Source organism: Mus pahari, chromosome 7 (genome assembly GCF_900095145.1).
Source record: "Mus pahari chromosome 7, PAHARI_EIJ_v1.1, whole genome shotgun sequence".
Lineage (NCBI taxonomy): Eukaryota > Metazoa > Chordata > Mammalia > Rodentia > Muridae > Mus > Mus pahari.
The window spans coordinates 78,269,878-78,297,854 of record NC_034596.1 but is presented as its reverse complement, the minus strand read 5'-3'; the positions used below and the strand labels follow the sequence as shown (position 1 = coordinate 78,297,854).

Sequence of the window (27,977 nt, the reverse complement as noted above, 5' to 3'; positions counted from 1 at the left end):
AAGAAAGAAAGAAAGAAAGAAAGAAAGAAATGAAGGAAGGAAGGAAGAAAGAAAGAAAGAAAAAGAGGGATGTCCTGTATCCTTGTATCTTGGTCTTTATTCTATTTCTCAACTCCCCTTGGCACTCCCCTGGTACATTACATGGCTTCTGTGCTTAAGACTCTTTGTTTCACAGAGAAGGGAGGAGGCACCAGATTATTATGAAGGAAGTAAAGTCCAAGGCGTCCTGGATGAGTCCACCAGACCTGGCTGGCTTTTGTTGGGGGACATTTCAGGATACTGCATTAGCCCTAAAGCTCAAACTGGGTGAAGAAGGAGGAGGCCTTTTTAAACAAAAGACCCACATACCAAAGAACCAGAGAATAATGTCATAAGGAGACTCTAGAGGTGGCAGATAGGAGACAGGCGTCATAAAGGGGCCTTTCTTGCTTTGGGACCCTGTGCGTGGTTGTTTGACACCTTTATTAAAGTCTAAAGCAGCTCACTCGGCTTCCTCATTATTCCAAATGTGCCCTTTCCTTCCCTTACATAGGCGTGTATGTGGCTCTTTAAGAGCATCTTCCGATGCCTCTCCCACCTCCATCACAGAGTATTCCCCAGAGAACTCATGTCTATCACTGCCATTCTCCTGGCCTTTGAGAGCACAGATGGTGGTATCTCCCACTCACATCTGAACTGCAGACGGAGTGGATGGGCAAGGAGTCATAACTGGAAACACTGAGTCTGAATATCCCAAGATTGGAGGAAATTGAGACTAGAGTGTCAAAAGAAGTAAGTGTACAAGAAGTCAGAGCCTGAGGATGTGAATGGGGATGTGAAGTGCTGTCTTCTGGCTGCGCAAATTCGCAGCAGATAGGATGACCAACACAAGCTCTGCCTAAGACCAAGCTAGTCAATGCTCAGTGTGGATGGGAGAGCGGTTCATGACGCCCCAGTCCTCAAGGAGGAGGTATTGGCAGTTGATGGCGGCTAGGGATGGTGTGGATTGTCTTTCTTTGGGGACATGGCTACTGGTAGGCTGTGCATGCTCGAATGTTGCAAGGCTCTATACGATTCGCACGGAGGCAGTGTCAAATGGATGCTGGATAAGCAGTGAATTATTGAATTTTTTTTAAAAATATGACTCACAGGTGGGAGGGGATGTGTTGAAAGGAGTCCAGGAGAAGTCATGGTGTAGATATGACCGAGATACATTGTATATATGTGTGATTTTGAAAGAATAAATAAAAAGATCGTGAAAGTGAGTAGATTAAGTCATTAGTGCTCTAGGTTTGGTTGGGTTTTTTTTTTTTTTTTTGAATTGGCTTTATTCCAATAAGAAAATTATTCTGTTTCTTAAAAATTAAAGTGCCGGGCTGGAGAGATGGCTCAGCGGTTAAAAGCACTGACCGCTCTTCTGAAGGTCCTGAGTTCAAATCCCAGCAACCACATGGTGGCTCACAATCATCCGTAATGAGATCTGACTCCCTCTTCTGGTGCATCTGAAGACAGCTACAGTGTACTTAGATAAATAAATAAATCTTAAAATAAAAATAAAGAGCCATGATCCTTGGGTTTCTTTGAGTCTTGGGACTCTGGCTTCACATGTAGCTCCTGACTATACCCTAGGTTACCGTAGCCTCTATCCCTTTGTACCTACTCTCCTAACCTGGTCATGGTCCCACCCCATCATCCAGGCATACTTCAGCTCCAGTCTCTCCTCTGCCTGCTTCATTTTTAACCATGAATAGACTCTGGGGTCCAGTTAGAAGGCTAGCCTTTGTGCCAGTCAGTTAAGCATTCCACTGGTAAGTGTGTGAAGCTAGTCACCACCAGTCCCTGCCTCCCCTAGGCCTCTCGGTCATAGGTGTTGATGTCTTCAACACGTGGTTGTGGATCCCAGTCCTGCTGACTATGATTTTACACATATAGAATCGCCTAATATCAGGATGCTGCTCTGCTAATTCTCTTTGAGCAACAACCTGTCTGTCTCCTGTTGGCTAGTCCACTACAACAGTTGCTCTCCCAGTCCTTCATAGACTTCTGGTTTCTCATTCCCATTCAACTTATCACTGTGCTTCAGCTTCCAGCTTTTCAGAGAGAACGCCTTTGATCCAGCCAGAGTACCTCTCCAGTGCCTCTCTATTATACCATTCATTTTAGCCTTACAGCATAAACATTTGTAACTCGCTGATGTCTTGTATTTGCTGTCTCTCTGTCTTTCCTCAACTGGAACAGTAGTATCCAAAAGGAGAATTTTGTGAACACTGTTCACTGTTTTGTCTTTAGCACCCAGTATGGTTGGTGCGTGGTGCATGTTGGGAGTTCAATAAACATGGGAACCTGCCTAAGTGAATCTGCTTTTTGGCTGCTGTGGATTCTTATTAGATTGGATTTATTATATTAAACACCTCTAGATACTGTAGCAACTGGGATTAAACCTGAAGTCCTGCACCCTCCCTCTCTGAGTTACCAGCAAGCTCTGCAGCAAAGGCTGCCTGAAATATGATCCTGTGTGTTGTGTGAATCCAGGCGCATCCTGTCCCCTGCCATCTTGGCTACCAGTTCATTTCCGAATTTAGATGATGCTCCTTCCTCATTTTGTTTCCTCCCGCACCACTGGCTTGATTGGCGGTGATTAGCAGAGGGTGGTCCATTTATGTGAAACACCTGCTTCCCACCCGTGTCCCTCATGAGTAGCCATCTCTGGACCCTGTACAGGAAGCTTGCAGGTATCCTTCATGGCCGAGTGGGCTCTTGGAGTTTTTTCCAGGAGTCAGTTCCAAACTGGCACCATATGGGTGGCCACCTGTGTGACACTTTGCCAGCATTGCATCAAATGCATCTGCCAGCTTATGAAAGAGACCAGGGGAGGTCTGACAGTGTCCAGGAGGATTGGCAGAAAGATTGGCCCAGGAAGAAAGCTAAGCCAGGGTGAAGTACATTTTGCTTTAAAAGTTGGGTTGCAATTGAAATGGTCTCTCTTCACTTTTTCATGCAACCTTCAAATATCAGTGCTTGTATCGTTCCTGTTGATGACAAATGTGTCAAATGCTATTTGATTTCTATCCAATCATGAAAAGCACATACTGGTAGCATAATTATCAGCCACAATTCTCCAGAGACACAGAACCAATTGGATTGATCAGCTGATGGATGGATAGTTAGATAGATAGATAGATAGATAGATGAGATGAGATGAGATATTGGGGTATTAGCACATACCACTGTGAAAACTTAGTCCTTGATATGCCATCGCAAGCTGAAGAAGCACAGAAGCCATGGTAGCATGTTATAGTCAAGCCTGGGTGCCCAAGAACCAACTGAGTTGATGGTGTGAGTCTCAGTCTGAAGATGAAGGGCTAAGGATGCCAAGACATGATGGTTTAGGTAACAGAGTCCAAAGGCATGAGAACTTAGAGCTATGGTATTCAAGGACAGGACAAAGGCATGCCAACATGTGTGTGTGTGTGTGTGTGTGTGTGTGTGTGTGTGTGTGTGTGTGNTGTGTGTGTGTGTGTGTGTGTGTGTGTGTGTGTGTGTGTGTGTGAGAGAGAGAGAGAGAGAGAGAGAGAGAGAGAGAGAGAGAGAGAGAATGGACTTGCTTTGTCTTTGCCTTTGGCCCTATCTGGGCTTTCCACTGATTGGTTATTGTCCACTCACATTAAATGCAAATGGATCTTTCTTAATGAGTCCATTGATTCAAATGCCAGACTCTTTAGGAAACAGTCTCACAGACTTGCTCAGGAATAATGCTTTCTCAACTAATTAGGCATCTATCTGATGTAGTCAAGTTGACACCTAAAATTAGTCATCATACCATGGAAAGGAAGGACACAGGTGGGGGCTGTGATTACATGTTTAGTCATTGCAGTAGATCCAGGAAATCATTCACTATCTAGTTGGGTTGGACTATATGCTACTCCAGTTGTGTTCTTTGGATAAGAGATGAGACTCCCAGAACCAAGAGTCAGTGTATTTGATTGGATGGCTCTAGGTGGGATATATCAGCCAACATTGGCCTTGTTGGGCAATAGGACAGAAGCCAGAGAAATGGTAGTTGCAGAGAGGAAGTAAGAAGTTGAGGTTAAAGACATACAAGTAGGATTTGCAGCTGACTTGATATAGACGGGGTGAGGGAAAGTACGATGCTCATGCCTCGGTCTTGGGGAAATAGACAGAGGTGGTACCAAGAACTGAGATAAAGGCCCCCATGAAGAAGCAGGTAAGGATGCATCTTCCTCTTTCTGTGGTGTATGAAGAAGGCCTGGGTCCATCAGATGCCACTACCACCCTCCTTCAGGGCCTTCCCAAAGAAATGAGATTCCCTTTGAGCTACCTGGGAAAACCTGAAGGAGATGATACCCTCCTGGGGCTGCATTGGGCATTGGGCATTGCCCACTCAGGGCAGACTGAAGCCACTTGCCTGCAAGGAAAAGGACAAATATCTCTGAGCTACTTGGCCTCCCAGGGCCTGTAGATCTGACTATGAGTCTGAGAAGGGAACTCATGGACAGCAGCACCCTCTTGCACCAGGCAGGAGGAGCAGGCTGAAGGCCTGGTTTTTGTCCAGCACGCCTTGCTGACTTTAGAGTCGGAGTAGTGGATGGATCTGTGTTCTCTGGGTATCTGGGCCCCATCCTGGTCAGGTAGGAAGCTGAGGAGCTACTTGAAAGAGATCATATGCATAGATTATACCAACATGGGCTCTGCTTTCTCTGAAAAGCAATTTCAAAGACACTTCATTCTCCACCTGCATTTGGCTAATAGCCTGATTACAGCCACACTAATAACCTTCAAACACTCTCAGGAGCAGCCTTGACTCTGAGAGCCACCGCCTCCCCTCCTCCTTGTCCTATTTCATGTTTCCCCAGGAAGGCAAAGGCAGCAGCTGTGCATTTCTCCCGGGCCCGAGCGACTGCAAGGAGAGGCAGATGGCTGTGGGCTCATTCCTGAAGTGCCCTTCTGGGGACCATCAGCCCCAGCTCCCAGGCTGACATCCCACCCAGGGCTACAGGTCAGAGCATAAACCGTTCATATGAATATGGATGCTGAGGATGAAGGCGGATTGCTTCCATCCTGCAGGGCAAAGCTACCACCCTGAGGAAGGATGCTTTATTTCCTGAGCTACAAGGTCAGAATGAAGGGTGGTCTTCTGAGCCAGGGGCACGGCCATTTTGAGATCCGGGAGCTGGCTGCTTGGAGAGAGCCGCCCCCATCAGGAGAGCATTGGAGTCTGCTGTGTGTCCCTTTAGTAAGCTCTTGCCATTGTTAGGCGGCTGGGTGGTTAGACGCTGTGGGAGGATTGCTTTTTTTCTCCCCAGTGGTGAACTACAGTTGATGAGTCAGAAGACAGTTTCCAACTCCAAGGGGTACACACGCTGTCCTAATCCATGACTTGGCTGACAATAATCCCTTGTATGACCTTTCTTCTTGTCTAGATCCCAGTCAGTCCCCAAGGTTCAGCTCAGGCCCCAGTATCCTCTCATGATCCCACCCCTGATGGCTCCAGACCATATTTATATGGCACCTAGAGTCTGAAGGGCCCCGTTACGGCTTGTGACTTACAGAATCCAAATCCTATCCATCCAAAAAGCTTCGAGGTCTATTACCAGTTTCCTAGTCATTTGGTTTAGTGCCCAGCAGCCTGCATCTGAAGACACAAGTTCCATGACAGTCAGTGGGACTGGTTATTGTTACTACAGGCCATGGTTCTGAAACAGGAATGATTCATCCTAGCAGAGATGCCACTAAAGACTGGCCTGTCACAGATCAGTGCCTAGGAGCTGCGGGGATGGCTCGGTGGGTTAAGTGCTTGTCGTGCAGGCGTGAAGACAGAAGTTCAGATCCCCAGAATTCATTTAAATGCTGGGTGAGCAAGGCAGCCTGCTGGAAATCCCAGGATGAGGAGTTGGAGACCAGGGATCCCTGGGGCAAGTTGGTTAGCCAGGCTAGCATAGTTGGTGACCTCCAGGTTCAGTGAGACATCCTGCCTGCTTCAGTGAATAAGGTGTTGAGCTATGAGGAAAACTCCTGACATTAGCCTTAGGCCTACACACACACACACACACACACACACACACACACACACAGTACAACACATATAATACATAGTACAACACACACAGTACAACACACAACACACACAGTACAACACACACATAGTACAATACATACAGTACAGTACACACATATACACACACCTGCACAGTGCAAACATACATACATACATGCTCACACACCACACCCCACAGACAACAAACATCAGTGCCCAAGCCCCAAGCTCCAAGCTCCCCTTTAGTGTCTCTGGGTAAAAGACTGAGGTCCCCGCCCCCCTTTTGCTCTTCTCTCACCCTTCAGAAGGATCTCATGAAGAAGAACGCACTCTGAGCAAGGCTGAGTATATAGATGCCTGACTTTCTCTCTGGTAGACAGGACTGAGTGCTGTGTTTCAGCCTCCTTGGTGGCCTTTTGTGATAGGTGGCACACGTGGAACATTAGAACAATGAATGGGGGCCTGATGACCAGCTTAGGGGCCCCAATTACTCGCGGAATCTCTGAGTAGCTATCAGGGAGCATCCACTCAATCATTTGGTCTGCTCATGCAGTCCTAAGGTCACCTGTTTTTCCAGGAGGGGTGAGCCAGTGATCAAGGACCTAGTCAGGGAGAGCGTTGGGGAGCACTCTGGACCTGGGAAGACACGGAAGGGTTTGTTGGTGGTGTGGCAGGAACACGGGCTGGAGCAGGCAGGCACACCTAGCTTGGATCTTTGTCCAGCTTGGTCTTCTCCACGCTCCTACAACCACACTTTTATTTCATGCCCCAGGTGCCATGATGATCACAATTCTATGGCTTTGCCTAAGCCAAGCCATCTCTCTTTCATCAATGTCCACTTGACAACTGATTATGTAGCCGCTAAGCCTCAGTTCCAATACTGCAAGCCTGGACTCTCCAACCCTGGGACCCCAGGATTTTCCAATGCTTTGTAGCTCCTTCCACAGTCACTCTTTCCTTATAAAGCTTGGTTCCGTTGTGAGCCTGTTTCTCTGTGAGCGGCTGAAGGGCTCAGACCGCGCTTCTTCATTCATCTCTGCCTTCTCAACAGTAGCCCAGTACCCAGCGCGTTGCGGGTGCTGAACAGATGTTTTCAGAACTGAACAAAGGCAGAAAGAGCTGTTTTAAGTAGGAACTGAATATATCTTGCTGGTTGCTGAAGGCTTTTGCACAGAGACAGGGGTTATAGGGGATAAGTTAAGGCCAAGGTCTGGAGTTCTGCTAAGGCAGATGAAGTGGGAAAGGGTGGAGCCAACATTGGATTGGATGTCAGTTTGAGCTTGGAGGCTGAAGGAGGGGGGGTTAGGAACTGACTCTCAGTCCTTTGTGAGAGGGGTCAGTGAGGGAAAACATCCTCCAAGAATGGAGATGGTATGGTGAAGACGGTCAAGGTTCTCTGAAGCCAACGGGAGGTATTTTGAACATTTTCCTTCTCCGGCGAATAAAACAAGGATCTTTCAAATAGGGAAGTGGATCTCTAATGGCCAGAGCAGTAGATTGGCTGTTTGTGTTCTTTGTTAGAGAGAGAAGCAGATGAGCCAAGTCAAAATCCAGGCAGAGGGAAGGTCAGTTTATGTCAGTCACCTACTACATGGAAGGGCGCATCTCAGTCGCCAAGGACTCCGTTTCCTGAAGGGATGGCAGAGGCTGCCGTCCTGAACTAACCCCAGACTATCCCCGCAGTCTCTGTGCTTTGCCTGCCCTGGGCCCTCACCTCTGACCGGTACAGTGGAGAATGTTCTGGTTGCCCAGATCAGCGAGGCAGGACCGATGGCTTGGGTCAGAGCTCTGCTTACCTGGCCTGTTATATAAGAAAGTAGATGGCCAAGGATGTGAGAAATGGCTTCCTCTGTTGGGTGCTATGCTGGACTTCTTCCAGACACATGGTTCGATGAGGAGGAATCTCTGAGGGAAGTGTGGGCACTGTGGGTGGCACACAGGCCCACCATCTTCTCTTTGTCTTCATTGCCTTCAGATCTCTGGCCTGTGAACTCTATCTGGGTGTATTCTGTCTCCTGAAGGAGGAACACTGGTTGGAGAGTCCACGTTCATTTTGAATATCCTCACCCCTGGACCCCTCATCATTTCTCTATGCGCCCCAGCCCATCTGGAGCAGCACGTGGTACTTCTGATATCCTGGTTCAGACAGGTACAGTGAACTCATTCCTCCCTGTGCCCTTGATAATGTATTTATAGATGACTGGATCCACTTCTTTCCAATTGGACTCTCTGTGTTGTTTTCCCGTGAGAACTGAGCAGTTATGACTGGAGCTATGCTAAAGATGAGTGTCATTAGAGGTGCAGTAAGAAGGGGACAGTGCTAAAGCTGGGAAGGATGCAGGAGAAAGGCCAAAGATGAGCTCCAAGAGTTGTTGACAGCACAGGTCTCTAGAACTCTGGCCATCGTTAAACACAGAGAACTCCATTTCTTCTCTGAAAGGTTTTGTTCTGTCTAGATTTTAGCCATAGTGAACCTAAACAGTTCCTATTCAAGATTTCAGCTTGCTTTCTCAGAGAATTTTTCTTAAAATAATTTTGTGTGAGAGGCTCCCTATGTAGCCCTGGCTGTGCTAGAACTCAGTATGTAGATCAGGTTAGCCTCGAACTCACAGAGACCTAACTATTGCTGCTTCTGCCTCCTGAGTGCTGGAAATAAAGGTATGGACTACTATGCCTGTCTTTCTTTTAAAAAATATTTTAATTTGAACTGTATGGTATTGGTACAGTGACAGGCAGGTAGATCAATGGAACAGAATTGAAGACCCAGAAATGAACCCACACACCTATGGTCACTTGATCTTTGACAAAGGAGCTAAAACCATCCAGTGGAAAACAGACAGCGTTTTCAACAAATGGTGCTGGTTCAACTGGAGGTTAGCATGTAGAAGAATGCAAATCGATCCATTCTTATCTCTTTGTGCAAAGCTCAAGTCTAAGTGGATCAAGGACCTCCACATAAAACCAGATACACTGAAACTAATAGAAAAGAAAGTGGGGAAGAGCCTTGAACACATGGGAACAGGGGAAAATTTCCTGACAGACCACCAATAGCTTATGTTTTAAGATCAAGAACTGACAAATGGGACCTCATAAAATTGCAAAACTTCTATAAGGCAAAGGACACTGTCAATAGGACAAAATGGCAACCAACAGATTGGGAAAAGATCTTTACCAACTCTACATCTGATAGAGGGCTAATATTCAATATATACAAAGAACTCAAGAAGTTAGACTGCAGAGAACCAAATAACCCTATTAAAAATGGGTGTACAGAGCTAAACAAAGAATTCTCAACTGAATTCTCATACCGAATGGCTGAGAAGCACCTAAAGAAATGTTCAACATCCATAGTCATCAAGGAAATGCAAATCAAAACATCCCTGAGATTCCTACTCACACCAGTCAGAATGGCTAAGATAAAAAACTCAGGTGACAGCAGATGCTGGAGAGGATGTACAGAAAGAGGAACACTCCTCCAATGCTGGTGGGATTGCAAGCTGGTACAACTACTCTGGAAATCAGTTTGGCCGTTCCTCAGAAAAGTGGANATAGTACTACCTGAGGACCCAGCAATACCACTCCTGGGCATATACCCAGAAGATGCTCCAACATGTAATAAAAACACATGCTCCACTATGTTCATAGCAGCCTTATTTATAATAGCCAGAAGCTGTAAAGAACCTAGATGTCCCTCAACAGAGGAATGGATACAGAAAATGTGGTATATTTACACAATGGAGTGCTAGTCAACCGTTAAAAACAATGAATTTATGAAATTCCTAGGAAAATGTATGGAACTAAAACATATCATCCTGAGTGAGGTAACCCAATCACAAAAGAACACACATGGTATGCACTCACTGATAAGTGGATATTAGCCCAGAAGCTCAGACTACCCAAGATAAAATTCACAGAGCACATAAAGTTCAAGAGGAAGGAAGACCAAAGTGTGGATACTTTGGTTCTTCTTAGAAGGGGAAACAAAATACCCATGGGAGGAGATACAGAGACAAAGTGTGAAGCAGAAACTGTAGGAAAGGCCATCCAGAGACTGCCCCACCTAGGGATCCATCTCATATACAGTCACCAAACCCAGACACTATTGTGGATGCCAACAAGTGCTTGCTGACAGGAGCCAGATATAGCTTTCTCCTGAGAGGCTCTGACAGTGCCTGATAAATACAGAGGTAGATGCTCTCAGCCAACCATTGGACTGAGCCCAGGGTCCCCAATGGGAGAATTAGAGAAAGGACCCAAGGTGCTGAAGGGGCTTGCAGTACCATAGGAGGAACAACAATATGAACTAACCAGTACTCCCCCTCCCCCAGAGCTCCCAGGAACTAAACCACCAACCAAAGAGTACACATGGAGGGACCCATGGTTCCAGCTGCATATGTAGCAGAGGATGGCCTAGTCGGTCATCAATCATTCTTGTTCCTGTGAAGGCTTTATGCCCCACTGTAGGGGAATGCCAGGGCCAGGAAGTGGGAGTGGGTGGGTTGTTGAGCAAGGGAAGAGGGAGAGGATAGGGGGAGTTTCAGAAGGGATACCAGGAAAGGGAATAACATTTGAAATATAATTAAAGAAAATATCTAATAAAAATATTTTAATTTAAAAATGATGATGAATGTGTGTGTGTGTGTGTGTGTGTGTGTGTGTGTGTGTGTGTGTGTGTACAGTGCCAGAAGAGGGTATCTGATCCTTTGGAAATGGAGTTACAGACTGTTGTGAGCCACCATGAAGGTGCTGAGAAATGAACCCAGGTCCTCTGCCGGAGTATCAAGTACTCTCAACGAACAGTAAGCTATCTTTCCAGCCTTTTAGATAGTTCTCCTTCATTTACAAATTTTACTTGACCATAAACATAGAATTCTGAGAAAAAAAAAAACCATTACTGATAAGACTGTATCCCTAAGCATTTGATGTGATGGTGACAACTTGGGACTCCAGTGCCAACAGGATACCTGCCTACTGGAACAGTCCTTCCTGGGGACATCAGTACAGATGTGCAGGAAGATGACTGGAATGGACAAGATAGGGCCACAGCCTCCTGGGACTGGGGACATCTTTCACATCATCCTCAGCACTCAGATCACGTGGATAATTCCAGAAGGAAAATGGAGGCATTCTGGGAACAGAGGTGAACAGTGTCACAAAACCCAAACGCTCCCCTTTACCTGGGAGGCATAAGGCACGCCAGAGCCTCTCTGCCTTCAAACTGGAGCCCAGATCAAGGAAGGAGTCAGGGCAAGTCACTGTCACACTCAATTAGCTAATATCAAGACTACTAACACATTAGGTCCATTCTTCTTGGGTTGTGAAAGGCTGCAGGTCAGAGGCTCTGTGGCACTAGGAGAGGTTAGGTGGATTGAGTGATGTCCTGACAGTGAGGTAGAGGAAGACACACTGAGGAAGACACACTGAGGAAGACACACTGAGGCTCTGTCTGTATCATGGGCTACAGTGTATCATGTCTACGTCCAAAACAAAATTGTAACAGAGCCTCATCTTGTTGCCCCACCCCCTTCCAAACAGCTAAAATGAACAAAGGGGCTGAGGGTCCTGGAGACAAAAACATTTTATGAGATTACAGCTGAGTCTAATCTGTCCGCCGCCAACAGCACATTAAAGGAACGGCGTTATTGTGTTAGGGACCTGGGTCCCTTTGCTCTAAACTGTCATGGTTTGTTATCATTATAGGCTAAAGGGTGATGTTATTGAGTGAGGATTCTGCACACACCGCTTTGAGGGAGAGCAATAGAATCTTGTTTATCCCCAGGAACCCTGTAGCTGTGCGTGGGGGGCAAGCATTCCCACGGAGCATGCCTGTGCTTATGTGGACCAATAGACACATTGGATTGGTCTAAGACCTGGAGGGCATATCCCAAATAGAGAGCATGGAAGTAGGATGTGTGCTCCTTTGGGGGAAAGGAAGGCAGGGAGAGCTTTCCTTAATTATGTTCCTGGCAACTGAAATGTAGTGTGAAGTCATTCACCTTGAACTCCATGGAGGAGCTGAGTGACTGCAAATCAAAGGCCCGAGATGATCAGATGAGTCCGCTAATGAGGTGGTTCCATGGGAGGCCCTTGAAGCCGGGCTGGCAGCCTCTAGACGTCTTAGCTGTTCCCAGGGAGGCGTGGGAAGGACCTGTGGGGTGGCAGAAGAGGAACGGGGGCGGAAGTCAATCCATCCAGGCTGCTGGTCTTTATTGAGCTTTCTAACAGCATGTAGCACTCACATCCATATGGGCTTAGCCTTTATTGCCTGGATTTTAGGGTGGTGGAGAAAAGTTCGATCTGGAGGTACTTCGGGGAAATCTGGGCGATGCTGAAAGTATACGTTCTCTCTGTGACTTTGTTCCTTTCAGACTTCTGTCGGGGGTTTTCTGTTGCTCCAAGGAACACTGGCTGGAGAGTCCTTCCTCATCTTCAATGCCCTTATGTCTGGACCCCCACATCATCTCTCTCTGTTCCCCTGGACAAGGACTGCCATGTCTGACTCTTGCTGTCTTCCTCCATTTCCACTGCAGTCCGCCCAGGGGAATCCCAATATGTCCCCAGAGATGATCCCCAACATCCAAAGACACCCCCCACCTCCACTTCTGCCTGCCCGCTCCACTGCCGTGTAGCCGCCCCCATAGTCACACCTGGGCTCTACAAAATTGCTGATTCCTGAACAAATGGACTCTCAAATGTGCTTCCCGAGCCCTCCCTCCCTCATTCCACCCTCCGCTGTTCCTGCACACCTACCGATCTGTTGCCACTGGTCCTCCAGTCCCACCCCAGCGGCTTCAGACAGGCTTAGAAAACAGCCACAGCACCTCCCCCAATCTGATTCTTCTGAAATCTTCAGCCCCCAGGTTTCCCCTCCAAGCCCAGATCATTGAGTTGCCGTAAGGTTTCCCATTCTCTCACAGCCTCCTGCAGGCTTGTTCCTCTCTGAGCCCTCACTGCTAAGCTCTCTTCTGAATCTCTCATTGGTCCCTGGCTCTGACCTTTCAACTCTAAGTCCACTCCAGTCCGGCACACTGGGCTTCTATCACGAAATCCTCTTCCGATTGATGCCTAACAGCCAGGTGGGTTTTTTGTTTGTTTGTTTGTTTTGTTTTGTTTTGTTTTGACCTGTTCTTCATATCTTCTGCCCAGTGTGCATTTTATTTATGTCTCTGGCTCGTGTCATGACAAGCTGGCTACATATTGATACCTTCCACTAGAAGGTGTGGTCTTTGAGGACAAGAACCATTTTTTACTCAACTCTGCCAGCACAACACCTGCCCTATGACCAATCTTGATAAATATGGCATTCTTTGTGTGTGGGGTGTGTGTGTGTGTGTGTGTGTGTGTGTGTGTGTGTGTGTGCATATGCATGTGAGTGCTCAGAAGGTAGCCTTGGGTGTCATTTCTCAGCCACCATCTGCCTTGTTTTTGGTGTGGGGGGTCTCATTGGCCTGAAGTTTGCCAAATAGGCTCTCTGGTTGACCAGAGAACTCCGACAATCCACCCATTTCTGCCTTTCCAGTGCCTGGCTCCCCCCTCCCAAAGGCTCTGGGGATCAAACTCAGGTCCATAGGCTTGCAAGGCATGTGCTCTACTGACTAAGCTATCTCCCTACCCCAGATATTATATTTTTAAACTTCCTAGGACATGCCTTCCATCAGGCATTCCCCTGGGTCTCTGTCAGGGAAGCTGCAAAGCCCGACCTCATCTTTCCCTAAGGTTTTCCAGGGGAAAGATTCCCTCAGAGCTCCCTCATTAGTTTGTCCTTTCTCCTTTGTGGTGCCAGATGCTGGATGGTCACTCCTAGTCTGCCACATAGGAGGCAAGCTGCAATGGGGGCTGGGAGATGGGGGGCAGAGGGTGGGGGTGGGGTGGGGGTGGGAGGAGGCATCAGGGACCAGAGAATATCACAGAACGCTGTGTGAACTGGCAGCAGCAGTTCTGTGGGCTCACCAGCTGGCATGATGGGGGAGAGCCAGAGGGAAAGTTCATGTTTTTCTGCCCAAAGCTGAGAATTAGGAGGGCAGCCAGCGGTCTCAGGGTTGATGGCTTGGGAGGGAGACGTGTCAAGGTCACCTCTGCTTTGTGCCTGACCGAAGGGAGGCATTATGGATGTTGTGTGTGTTCATGTGTGGGTGTTGCAAGCCACTGGGCATGTCTAGATAGCTAATAGCATGCTTCCACGGCCGAGCGAGGGGGAGATCCACTAATCCGATTTGTAATTTATCTCTTAGGTTGATCCCAGTGCTTCCTTTTGTTTCTGACTTGATGCATTTATCTGAGGGCTCAGCGAGTTCACCTTGGCAAAGTCTTGCATGAATAGAAGCATTTAACTTAACAGATAAGCACATAGCTCATAGTCCTCTGTGTGTGTGTGTGTGTGTGTGTGTGTGTGTGTGTGTGTGTGTGCATATGTGCCTGTAGCTGCTTTAACCCTTAAATGAGGGACTTCCTCTCAGGAGGGGAACACAGGATCAGTTTCTGAGTTCTTGCTTTTGTGAAGGCAGTAGACCCACAGAGCCAGCTCGGGTAGGGAGAGGCCTTGAAGCTGGTTCCCTCTAGAAGATTCTGGAGACGGTCCAACCACAGCTCACAGACTAAGCCTTTCTTAATTCCAGACAGGTTGGGGAAGAGGTGGAGAAGAGACAGCATTGGGCTTCTCACCTTTTCAGAGTCATATCGTTCCCAAGCACAAAGAACTTCGGCAGAGTTGACTCTAGTGCCTCCTACCTTTCTAGGCATCAAATTTACCCAAGAATGTTTATCAAAGAGGAAGGTTTCTTGAGGCCCCTCAGGCCTCCTGCTTTGCTGGGGTAAACATCACCCAGGGGAGCTGCTATCTCCTCAGCTGCCCAAGGATGCACGGCTAATAGTGCTGACCCAAGGTTAGGACGAAGTCTTCTGGCTCCCATCTGGATGTCCCCACTCACAGCCCAAGTGTCCTGGGGTTTACAGCTTTGGGAAGCCACACGGCTCAGACTGGATGCAAGAGAGTGTTGAAAGCACCTTTATCTGAAGATCACAAATCCATTTAATTACATTAGTTCCTACCAAGAGTGTGTAAGGGCTTTAATTTCCAGAGTGGGTCAAGTCAGCAGAAATGGATCACTCACCCCGGGGTGACCTGGTACCTTCCAACCCTGCTTTTGGCTCTGTGCAGGGTTTCATCTGCTGTGGATGCCTTACTCCTGTCTCCGTACTGCCCAGCCCTGCTCCTGGTGACTTAGAATAACAGGATTGGATTTCTTTCCATTTTATAGTTCTCTCTCTCTCTCTCTCTCTCTCTCTCTCTTCTTTCATTTTCTCTCATTTTTTTTCTAACAGCTTTTCAAGCACATGATTCACCGTATAATCCACTCACTTAAAACACATGCCAGTGCTTTCAAATCTGTCTACTGAGCCGTGCAGACATCTCTACAACCAACTTCACAGAACTTTTATCACTCCCCCAAAGAAACTCCATATCCATTAGCAATGGATATTTGTCTTCATCATTCTCGACCTCTTTATTCCTGGATGACAGTTAGTCTCCATTCTGTCTCTACAGATTTGTCTCTTCTGGACAGGTCTATGTCCGTGGAACCACACAGGACAGAGCTCTGTGTCCAGCTTCTTTTGCTTAGCAGCATGTCTCCAGGCTGGTCACAATGTTGTTTTATGTGCATTGTATCACATACTAATTCTTCATTATATTTTTACTGCCAAACAATATCTCACCTCACGGACATAACACATCTTGTTTTCCAGTTGCCAGATGTGGGTTATTTCCAGCTTAGGTTTATTAGCGGTCACACAGCTCCAAACAGAAGTATTTTACATTTCTGTATGTTTTCATTTCTCCTGGGTGTAATAACTAGGGGTAGAGTGGCTGAGTCATGCATTAACTCTAGGCTTAAACTTGTAAGAAAGTGCCAGGCTCTTTCTGAAGATGATTCAGCCTTTCATACACCGTCCCTGCCATTTACATCCCTGTATTGTAGGAGAGTTTCAATTTCCCCACAGACACCTGTTACTATCTGTCTTGTTTGATATTGCTAGCCCAATGGGTGTGAAACTGTGTTTCATTCTGGTTTTGATTTGCATTTCCCCCGTGGTGCAGTGCTGGGGAGTTTCTATGCCTCCTGTCCATTCCTGTGTCTCCTTTGGAGAACTCCCCACAGCACTTCCACCCATCTTTTAGCTGCACCCTTTCTCTTTTATTACTGACTTTCGAGGGTTCTATCTTTGTCCTAGATGTACCTGTCAGGTACATGACTGTCAAATTGTGCCCCAGTCTGGGGGTGTCTTTTCGTTTTGCTGATAGTAGCCTTTGAAGCGAAATAGCTTGTAATTTCGATGAAGCCCCGTTTCTTTGTTGTTTGTGTTTGGTTTGGTTTGATTTTTCTCATTAGTTCTTGTGTCAGGGTGGGGGTGGGGGCATCATAGCTAAGACATCACCAACTAATTCACAGGTCACATAGGCCTTCTCTATTGTTCTGAGAGTTTCACAGCTGGGCCTTTTGATCTCTTTAAGCTGATTTCTGACTGTGGTATAAGATGGCGACACAGGGTCACTCCTTATCTTCTATTTAATTTGATTTTCCTGGCACCGGTTGTTGAGAAGGTCATTGTTTCTCCCATTGAACTGTTTCAGAACACTCCTTGGCAAAAGTCGACTGTGTGTGTGTGTGTGTGGGGGGGGGTTACCTCTAGGCCTTCAACTCTCTTCCTTAGACATGTCCTTCTCCAGCACGGTGACACCGTCCTGAGTACTTGTATATAGGTCTTAAGCTTTGAAATGATGTCTTTCGACTTTCTGACCACATCTGGAAGAACACACTCTAAAGGGGCTGGAATGTGACTGGAGAAGAAAACCTGACAACATGGGCCGAGGACCCTGGGAGGCCCTACAGACTGGAACGTGGGGAATGCCATTAAAAAAAAAAAAAAAAAAAGATGTATATAAATACACTGTCACTATCTTCAGCCACACCAGAAGAGGGCATCAGATCCCATTACAGATGGTTGTGAGCCCCCAAGGATTGCTGGGACTTGAACTCAAGACTTCTGCAGAAGCTGCCAGTGATCTTGACTGCTAAGCCATTGCTCCAGCCCCTAGGAATGTCATTTTTATGCCTTGCCCTGCCCTGTGTAACATTTGTGTAAGCCACTCAGGGTGCTTTCTGTTTTGTGGCCAGTGGGCTCTGAGCTAGTTGACTGTGGAAGGAGTTTTTGATTCTAATACTCTGGAGCAGTCAGTGGAAGTCTCAGCTTGTTTAGGCTAATTCTACCCCATGACTTAGAATGTGTATATTAGTGTATGTGTGCGAGCTCTTGTGTGTGTGGGGGGGGGGGCGGGGGGGAAGTATGGTGCAGGCAGATGTGGGTCACAGTGCTATGATCATAGGACAATACTGGGTGTCAGCCTTTTACCTTTCCATCTTGTGGGAGACAGCTTCTTTATGCTGTGTAAGCCTGCCTCTGCCTCCCACCTCTCCATGGGGATGTGCTGGGTTTATAGACACATGTGCTGCTCTGTCCTTCTCATACACTGGTGTGAACTCTTACTTGGGATTCGAATTCAGGACATCAGGCTTCTGCTTTTCCCCACTTTTATTCATTTCCCAGCCTCACAGACTTTCACTCAACTTGGAATTTAGGTGCAGGAAAGGACGAGGATGGGGACACACACACACACACACACACACACACACACCACACACCACTCCAAAACACCTCTGAGGTCTCTCTCGGTGCTGACCTACACAGATTCTCCCTGACGTGTAGTTACACATGATGAGGATTCTAGGTTATACTGTCATGCCAGGGAGCTACGAGGACCTTGAAGACTACCAGGGTCATGTCTGAAGGGCTCAAGCTCTTAGTAATCCAACGTGGGGCCTCAGCAAGGGCCAGTGACCATGGTGGCTCTCAGGGCATGGATATAGTTACATTCGTAGGTTCACAATGCAGCTACAAAACTAAAGCTGTTATTTAGGACACCTGGGCTCTGTGATCTGTGAGAGAGACCTTCAGTGGCTTGGCCTGGTTCTCGGAGCCTCACCACTTTGCCTGCTTGGCTCGTTCACAGGCTCGGTGCCAGCACTTCGCTGCCAGCCCTCTGTCATCACTGTTATTCCACGTCCACCCATTTGTAGAAAGTGTAGGGAGCTGTGGAGTTTTGGGGGGAAGGGTCCGCCCACCCAGACTGACCGAGCTCCAGCTGCAGGGTAGACAGTATCCCTCTCAGGTAAGCACCTTTGCCTACGTGAACACAGACCCACTACCAAAAATTAAGAGAGAGACTAACTCCACTAGGGAAACCTTGCCACTACACCACCACTCCCTACACCTACAGCACCCTGCATGCTGTGGTGCCTTGTTGCTCTTTGTTTCCGAGCCAGAGCTTCTATTAGATGAATAAAGCATGCATTCTCTGTGGGCTTCGTACTCTGTGGACTGTGTGTGTTCTCTGCAGGGCTGCGGGTCCTGGGATCCCATGCCTTCTCAGACGGGCTTGACGGCTTCAGGAGGTTAACAAGATGGCTTTGGGCTGAGGAGGCTGAGAGGCTGAGGAGGCTGAGGAGGCTGAGAGGCTGAGAGGCTAAGGAGGCTGAGAGGCTGAGGAGGCTGAGAAGGCTGAGGAGGCTCTGGAGGCTGAGAGGCTGAGGAGGCTGAGAGGCTGAGGAGGCTGAGGAGGCTGAGAGGCTGAGGAGGCTGAGGAGGCTCAGAGGCTGATGAGGCTGAGAGGCTGAGGAGGCTGAGGAGGCTGAGAGGCTGAGGAGGCTCAGAGGCTGATGAGGCTGAGAGGCTGAGGAGGCTGAGGAGGCTGAGAGGCTGAGAGGCTGAGGAGGCTGAGGAGGCTGAGGAGACTGAGAGGCTGAGGAGGCTGAGAGGCTGAGAGGCTGAGGAGGCTGAGAGCCTGAGAGGCTGGGAGGCTGAGGAGGCTGAGAGGCTTGGGTGTAGTGGGGTCTTGTGCTCCAAGCTTTGCTCCTCCAGCTCCTCTCTGCTTTGCCCTATCGGAGTCTCAGTTTCTTCCCATATAAAAGCAAAATGGCCTGGCATGCACTGAGGCCAGAGAGAGGAGCCAGACCCAAAGGTCACCTACTGTATGGTTCCCTTTATGTGGCTTTCTGAAAAAGGCAAAACACGGGGTCAGAAAACAGATCAATAGCTGCCAGGAACAGAGTGTGGGGGAGGGATTGGCCACAGGGGCACAGGGAATATTTGGGGTGATGGACTTGTTTTTCTCGTGGACATTACATCATTGTGTAAGTTTATCAGAACTGATAACACTACACATAAAAGGGATGAGCTTTGTTGCAAATGAATTACAGCTCAGTAAACAAGCACTGAAATGAACACTTACGCACACTCACATACACACATGCACACACATGCACACACATACATGCACGCACACACACACACATGCACACACGCACACACGCACACACACACGCACACACACACACACACACACAACTCTGAAGTCTCTCTCAGTGCTGACCTGCACTCAGGATTTTCCCTGAGGTGTGATCATGAACAACATAAAGAGATATCCAAGGTTTTGATTTGCTTTTAAAAATCCCACTCACCCTGACTCTTCCACCTCCCCTTAACTCAAGCAGACTTGCCATGATGTAATGGGAGAAAGAGGAAAAGGGGGTGGCCTTCTTTGGGGTCAGCTTTTGAGAATTAAAGCCTCTCTCTTGGGGGTGGTGAGCGGGTATCTTGTCTCTATAGATGTTCTCAGGATGGAAGCCCTGTCTGGCCTTCCTCTTCTGGGTCAGGGGGCTGAGTCTCTGGCCTGAAATGAATGTGAGGTCGGAATCAAGCGCCCAAGGAAGACTCCACGCAGCCTGTAGGACAAATGTGACTGTCATCGACAGAGATGTGGTCTTTGTTTCTGCCTCCATCAGGGTCTGAGGGGGGAGAACCCTTCTTGATGGCCAGCCACTCTGTTGCTACAGAGGCACACTGCTGGGTATCCACCAAGGTCATCACAGTGGCACAGGGAGGGAACCAGGCTTTCCCTTGGAGAAGACAGCAAGCGGCTTGTGGTAGTCACAGAGGCAGTGCCTGCCCAGGCCAACAAGACCCATAGCCTCTGGGCTGGTGGGAAGGAATGGCACCCCAGGCCACAGGGGCACAGGGGCACAGGGGACAGTTCCCAAATCCATCTCAGATGTGGTACTTAACACCAGAGACTATTTCAGGAGCGTCTGCTGCATGCCAGGTTCAGGCTTGGTTGTTCACATTAGTTTCCACACTCTTCTCCTGGGAAGCAAATGTTTAGTCTTTGCAATCAGGAGCCATTCCCTGGTTTGTTGGCTGAAGCAAGCCAGAACTGGGCAGTCCTGCTCAGAGTTCTGAGGAGGTTAAAACAGGAGGAGTGTGCCAAACAGAGAACTCTGCCAAGCTAAGCTCCTCCCACCCACCCACCCCCCTTTATGTTAACCAGACTCTGACATCTCCATGGCTGTGTGGCCTATCCCTCATGGTGCAGAGTCAAGGACGTCCCATAACCTCCACTCTGGGTACAAACACTTGGGATGAAGAAAGATGTGCCTAACAGCTGCAGGCATTCACAATGCCACCTAAGGAGCCCAGCGTTTCTGGGGAGGGAGGGAACATGCTGTGCAGAGCTTTGCAATCCCAGGAAAGGAAATGTCTGAAGAACACCTGGGTTTGAAGGCTGTCACATACCAGGAGACATTTCTAGGATTAGAGGCTCCAAGGGCATCCTGGAGGCTGGGACCAGTGAACAATGGCAAGCTTGCACCAGGGGAAGAATAGCCTCCTGCCTGTTAGGTCAAAGGTTGTGAGGAAGGTAGATGAAGATAGGAAGTAGTCAGGGTGGATTGAAGGCATCCCTGGGTGGGAACGGCTCTTTGAGTTTTACCACAACCTGAATCTGAACAAATCTGTCTTTGGAGGTTGTTCTGGGTAGCCCTGGTCTTGTATTTTAATGCTAATTCCGTTTTCCTGGGAGGGGTTGGAGACAAGGAGTGAATCAGGTATACAGGTGAGTTGTGAAACTTCTCCCCCACCTTAACTTTTCAAATAAAGGCTAGAGCCAATGGTTGGGCAGTAGGAGGAAAGGTAGAGCTGAGAAGTTTGGGGGTGAAAAGAGAGAGGAGGAAAGAGAGGACGATCGAGGAGGAGGAGGGGGTGGAAGGAAGATGGAGCAGAAGCATATGGCCTGGATAAACAGCAAGTTATAATGGATGTCATAGATGGGAAATATAGTAGTGTAGTGGCAGATCTGTCCAATCTAGGAGTGTAGCTTGTATTCCTATTAATTGAGTTATGATTTCTTTGACCGGGCTTTTTTGGGGAGTTGGAGATTTACCGAAACAGGAGGTGGGTGGAGTTATGTGCATATATGTGTAACAGTTTGCTAGACAACGATCGTGGAAGAAGTCAGATGGAAGGCTGGCAAGGAGATGTTCCCATGGGGTTGGCCATTGTTGAGAAGCTGGGGAAGGCAGGGAAGCAGGGATGTCATGGGTGGGCCAGGAGCCGATGGCAGGGAGGAATACGGATGAAAATGGGACACATGTCACCTTGAACCTGGCCTTCCTCATCAGAAGAGCCGTAGACGAAACGGCCCTGACACCGTCAGACAAGATGTGACCGATGACCCAATCCACATCTCTAAAATCACTCCTCCTTCCAGGAGCAAAATTTCTGCCACTGAAGCGTGCTTCAAGGTGCCAGCCTCATCATTACCAGAGGGTCCTTGTTTCTCTCTTCTCTCCCCCCTCTCCACAGCCTGATTTCTCAGGCTTCTTCGGTGTCCTGCTGCTTTGGCAGTGGTGGGGAAATGAGATTGTCTGTCGCTCAGGAAACCAAGACTCCCTGTAAGGAGCAGTCAGTATGCAGCAGACCTTAGTCCTTTATTTAAGAGGGTATCAGAGTGGTCCGTGGGTCAGTCCTGAGTATAGACACCACAGGGCGGAGTGACCACCCAGTCAAAGGTACCCTGGCAAAGTCAGTGGTTGTACCCTTTTGGTGACACAGCCATCCCAAGCTCCTGGGGTGATCTGCTTTTCCTCTCTTGCTTTGGTGTCCTTGGGAGAAGGAAACCTATCCACATGTATGTGTGCGGTGTTGCCGGATGAGTGGCGATGAGGTAGACGAGGCAGGAGGTGTACCCTGCCCAAGGAACCCCCACACCAAAGAGACACACGTGGTTAAGTGGACTTTAGTGGGTTCAAGTAGTTGTTTATTTTTAGACTGTTTCCAGCATGTTTGGTCCTGGGGTCCAGTTCCCCAAATTCCAGAAAAATAAACTAACGAGAACCACATGCACTACGAGGGGGCCATTCCAACGTGTCTGTGATCATGCGGTGAATGGTCATAGGCTATAGGACAGGGACCCTTGGTGTGGGCAGGGCTCCCCAACCCCAGACAGCTGATAGCCGCTGTCTCTGCCCCCGTCTGAGGCTTGGGGAAGGCTGAGACCCTGTTATTTGGATCCTGCCACCTCAGGGTCCCAGGCCCCTTATTGCTACATTTGCTACTTTGCTACTTGATGGCCCCTGGGTCTTGCCCAGGGGGAGGCCTTATCACTGGGTGGCACTAATGAGTAGATTGCTGGCGTCTGCTGTTGCCATGGTTACATGAGCACAGGCCTCTCTCGGAGATTCCAGTGGTGAGTTATTAGCAATTTATTTGACCACTACTCAACTATTCCACAGTCCTTGCCAACGAATTCATCTCAGCCAGGTCCCTTTGCAGGCTGGTGTCACAGAATTTCTCCCTAGCCCTGGGCTTCCCAGTTCCTGGAACTTGCTGGAACATTTTCCTCCAGGAAATTCTCCAGGGCCCAAAGATGAACAGCCCTCAATCCTTTCCCCATTCTGGGAAGGCTTCTTGGTGCTGTCGTCTGAAGCCCACACACGCGCAACAGAACGGGAGGGCGCATTTCAGGAAAACCACTGACTTTCATAACCAGCACGTGGGCCAGGCGCCTGGGTCTGTATCCTGTTAGTGAGGTAGTTTGAACATCCCAGGAATCTTGTTGGGCGTGTCCCAAGTGCTTGGCTAGTCCAAGCAGCAACTTAGCATTGTAAGAGGCCCTTCCTGGGTACTCGTCTGATACCTAGCTACTGAGCGGTGGGCAAGCCTAGAGAGGACTTAACTAACTTCACTGGCCTCCCTTTCTTTCTGGGACACAGCCAGGGAAGTGAGATGGATGTGTCACTTTCTAGAAAGGCAGGTTGTTTCTTCTGGCTCCCTAGGTCAGCCTGGTGTCAGGGCACTGCTGGGCGTTTAGATGTACAGTCTCCCAGCTGCACTCTGGCCAATGCAGGAAACATTTATGTCAGCATTTGTTTCCCTGCCTGTGCCCGACTCACCTGCTGAGACTGGGGAGCTGCCAAAATGACCCTTGTGCCACATGTCATCACAGGGTAGATTCTCCTCTCAGACCACATCAAGCCGGGAGAGCCCAGCAGGCTTCCAGGGGGGCAGGACAGGGCAGAGGAATCTGCCTTGCTGAGGAATGATGATCAAACATCTAGATTTTTGTCTGTGTGTACCAGGCCAAAGGGAAGCTGGCTGAGATCCAATTTTTCCAATCTTTGCATTATAATCTTGCATGTCAAACTGACGTGGGCTGGTCAACTTGGGTGGAACAACTTTGTTCTGCTTTGTTTTCTCAACTTGCCTGATCTCCCGAGGCACACATAGTGGCCACATGCCTGTGATTACCCCTTGTAGTGAGGTGGGGGAGAGAGCTTATTGCTCCAGGCTTGAGTCCGTGTAGAGTGTCTGTCTGTCTGTCCTTGGCCCTATTGAACCTGCCGACTGTCCTGTCTGCTTCTCTGTCCCCTGGAAGTCTTTAGAAGTGTGCCTCCTGTTCATCGCAGAACTAGAATATACCTGCCTCTGGGTGGGCCACGTGGGGACCTCCAGAGTGAGGCCAGTTTTCAGATCAGCACATTGCAAAACCAGCAGACAAGAATTGGTGCAGAAAAGGGCACAGAAGCTGTGTTCAAGAAATCTGTCCTACCCAGGTTGCAGCCTGGCTTAGAATGTGTTCTGTAGTCCATAGAAGGGGCAGAGGGCAGCCATAATCCTTGTCCTGCGTGACTGAGGGCACAGATGTAACCACTGTTTGAGAATATCAGATGTCTTAGTGTCAGCACAGCCTAGGGTGCCCTTGGTAGAGAAGTTTCCTTTGGGTAATGTTGGATGGAGATGAACTTGGACTACAACTTTGTTCAGAAACTGGGGGGTTCTATGTAAAGGAGTCTTGTTTGTTTTGTTGTTTTATTTGTTTTAAGTGGAGCTAGAGAGACGGGGCTGGAAGACCCCATAACTTGGGTTGTGGCTTCAATTCCCCCACTCACTACTCATGTGGATACTTCTGGTTTACCAAGGCTCAGCGGGAGCAGCTGGCAAGAGTCTGGGTGTTTACCCTCACCTTTGGAGACACCCTCTGACTTCCACCATGTCTCAAGAAGAAAACTAACCTGGAAACAGATGTGCTGGCCAAGAATCTTAAAAGGAGGATTATAAGTGCCCCTGGAGGATTCCTCTGTGAGGGACCAACAGGAGGCTTGTGGATCTGGGGGTGTGTAGAAGCAGACATAGACAGGGTTTGCAGGTGGGGGCTGGGCAGATGGGTCACATGATGCACCCAGAAAGCTGAGACTGAACAAACACGTGGACCTTGGGTCACCAGCTAGTCAATTTGCTTACACAAACAATGTTTGCCTACCTTCCTTCCTTCCTTCCTTCCTTCCTTCCTTCCTTCCTTCCTTCCTTCCTTCCTCCCTTCCTTCCTAACTTCTTTCCTTCATTTTCCTTCTCTGTTTATATACTCCCAAGGGGGAGTTTTCACCTATGGCCAAATATAGATCAAAGGAGGAGCCAACAGGTGTTGGCAGGGCAGGTGTGCGTGTGTGTTTGAATTTAAAGCATATTGCCTAATACATCTGTGTCTGAGGGCATCTGGTGATCACATTGTCATTGTAACAATGACAATGACCGTACTAGCCGCCATTTGCCAAGCACTGCTTGTGTGTTCATTCAGGAACTGATGCGACACCTTAGCTACAAGACTTCACACCCAGGTTGACAAATGGTTATTCTGACACACCGGGAGAACACAGAAGATCTCTTGCAGGTTCTAGCTCATTTTTTCTAGATGATCGGCTTCTTTTAATAAGGTGCTTTGGTTGGGTCTTCAGAATAAGGTTGGGAGGGGACTTCTGCGGCTCTGGCTGGGACCTGTCATTACATAGTGTGTTTAAGCTTCAGGAACAACTGAGCCCTAAACCAGTGAGAGTCTGGCCAGGCCTGGTAGGATACCACCATGGGCCAGCCCTACAACCCATCCACCTCCAGAAACTTCCATCTTGGGCTACCAGTGGGGAGAAGCCCAATGGCCCCTGAGTTCATGGCCATGTTTATTGTGAGTAAAATACAAGGGGACAAGCCGAGGGGCAAGGGGCACAATCAGAAGACAGGAAGTAATAATATCTTTAAAAGATTGTCACCCAAACTTTCAATGGCTAAACAATACACTCCATTATCTGTACTAGGTGCCTCTTCAAGCTCTGGACCCTTAGACATTTGATGGGAACTCGGGGTGGCCATCACACCCACGGAGACTTCTTTAAAATGTGGTCCCACAGAGGGTGGAGAGAACTTGAAGGGTCACTGGGGCTGAAGATGTGACTTTTGACATTGTATGTGAAAGCAGCGTTTTGCCACACACCCAGTACACCTGGGTGGCCACCAGTGCGGGGAGGGTGAACAGGTGGCAGTGAGTGCTGCCAGTGCATTGGAGAGAGTAGAAGGAAGGTGATGTTTAATACTATGTGCCCAGGGTCCCTCTGAAGTTTGCTGGAAGGCGTGATTCTCCTGACGACTGGACAGGTGAGGTTAACATCTCGAGTGACAGTTAGACAGGAACCCCATGAGACATTCTCTGACCAAGTTAGAAATGGACCCTTGTTGAGAATAAGCATTGGTGTGTGGCTGTACAAGAGAGAGGCTATAAGCAGGGCCTCTCCCCCTAGCCCAGCACCGTGGACTCTTTCTCTCTGGTCTCCCCGTTCACCCACCGCGTCTTCCCGCCAGTGCCTTCCATGGCCCTCACTCTTTCTCCTTCACAGTGACCAAATCTCCCCTCAAGGAAGCTCTGTCGTTGGATGTGGAGCGTCGCCTGCCCGGGTGCTCTGCGGGCCCGGGCCCTGGGCCTGGGGTTGGGGCGGTCAGGAGGACTGCATCAGGCCCGTAAGGCGCTTGCCCGCCAGTGACTTTCCCTGCAGAGAGAACCAACAGAGACCACACACAGGTGTGCAGACACACAGAGGGACAGAGACAGAGAGCCAAATGGGTGAATTAATTGTTTTAGGAGTCACTGTGGCCAAAAGATCCACCACCCTTCCCAGCTGCCCTTGTTGACAGGGATCTCTATGGAAGATCTCTATGGGAAGCCCCAACTAGGGACAACTGAGAAAAACAGGACTTTGGGCAGGTTAAGGAAGGAAGTGTGTGTGGCTAGTGCTCTTGCTGGGATATAGAAGTTTTATATACCAAGGCCTAGTCATTAAAGCCCTCAGATCCTTACTGCCTGTGGGCTGCCCTTTGACTTGATTTTACTCTAGTGTGTAAGGAAAAGGTAGACCAGGGAAGTGTGAGTCAGGAATAGTTGACACAAATAGACAATCACCACAGAGCCGGGTGACTAGAAATTAAGGAATTAATTAATCACAGGAATTCTGACAACCATGTTTCCTACTTGAAATGAAGGATCTACACAGAGGATTTGGGGACTCTTGGCTCTAGGTGCTATGATTGTGAACAAATGGGACCTTCAGTGTTCTCTGCAACCCCCAGAGGTGCCAGGGAGTTGCAATTCCGCAGCTTTTGATCTTCCTGATTCCCCACTGGCAGCACCAAGTGTGATGGCTCTGAAGTGGGAAGTCTATGACCTCTACTTAAGTCCTATGTGACCATTATTCTCAGAATCAAAGAACAAACAGGATTGTGAGGCCTGGTCCATGAGGTCCAGAGGTCCTGGGATAGTCTAGTTATCTGTATGCTCTGGAGGGGTGATTGAGGAGCCTATGATCTGGGAGGGAGTTTAGTACTGGCCAGTAGAAGGAGGCACAAGGATGAATGAGGCTTGGCCACTCCCACCATTTCCTTTGACATGGTTTCTACTTGTCTCCTACATACCCCTTTAGAGATTCCTATTATAGGACATGGGTCTCAGGGAAGAGTGTGACTGAACCCCAAGCAGATTGATCAGCACATCTGGGAAAACATTCAAAGCCCATCCTGCTATTGACAGTGGGTCAGTGACACCTGTCACCATCTGCAGAGGGCAGCAGATGATTCCCCCGTTGGCAAGGGCTGTGGGGTTTGGCAGTGAGAATGCACGGGCCAGCAGTTCCTCGCGCTCATATCCAAGTGGGGTGTGGGGGCTCATTTTGTTTACTAGGTGTGACTGCATGTAAGCTGGATGTAATTAAAAAAATTGATCTGGTTGGTGAAGCCTAGTAGGGTACTCAATAGACCTGCTGATTGATGAATTGATGGATAATGGGCAGAGCTAATAAACGAACGAGAGCTTAGAGCTAGCAGGGTACATGGCTGTGTCTTCCAGCTTAGCTCTGTATGGAGGGGCAGTCAGCTTAGCTGAGGTGCCCGATGACATGGATAAAGGCCTGTCCAGAAATGGAATTGCCTCAGAAGCTGCCATTAAGCCTGTATGTATTCCCCTTCATCTTCTTTTCTCTTTCCTTTCCTTCATTTCTCCCTTATCTTAAAAATAATCACAAATGCAAACACACACACACACACACACACACACACACACACACACACACACACACGATCTTCCCCATCAACAACCTTATTTCAGTCTTCAGATACACTAAACTCAGCCTGAAGCAACCTATGTTTATTCTAGGCTCAATATTTTCCAATCAGTTTTCAA

The 27,977-nt window shown here is 48.5% G+C and overlaps 1 protein-coding gene across 9 annotated transcripts in view; it reads right to left on the bottom strand.

Moving 5' to 3' along the window:
• Positions 1-22,224: 22,224 nt before the first annotated feature.
• Rgs6 (regulator of G protein signaling 6) overlaps positions 22,225-27,977 on the bottom strand; it is a 519,809-nt gene continuing 514,056 nt past the window's right edge. For all 9 annotated transcript variants that reach the window (XM_029540901.1, XM_029540898.1, XM_029540903.1 and 6 more), the window contains one exon: positions 22,225-26,295. In XM_029540901.1, the coding sequence (XP_029396761.1) occupies positions 26,126-26,295 (170 nt within the window). In that variant the 3' untranslated portion in view covers positions 22,225-26,125. The remainder of the gene's footprint in view (positions 26,296-27,977) is intronic.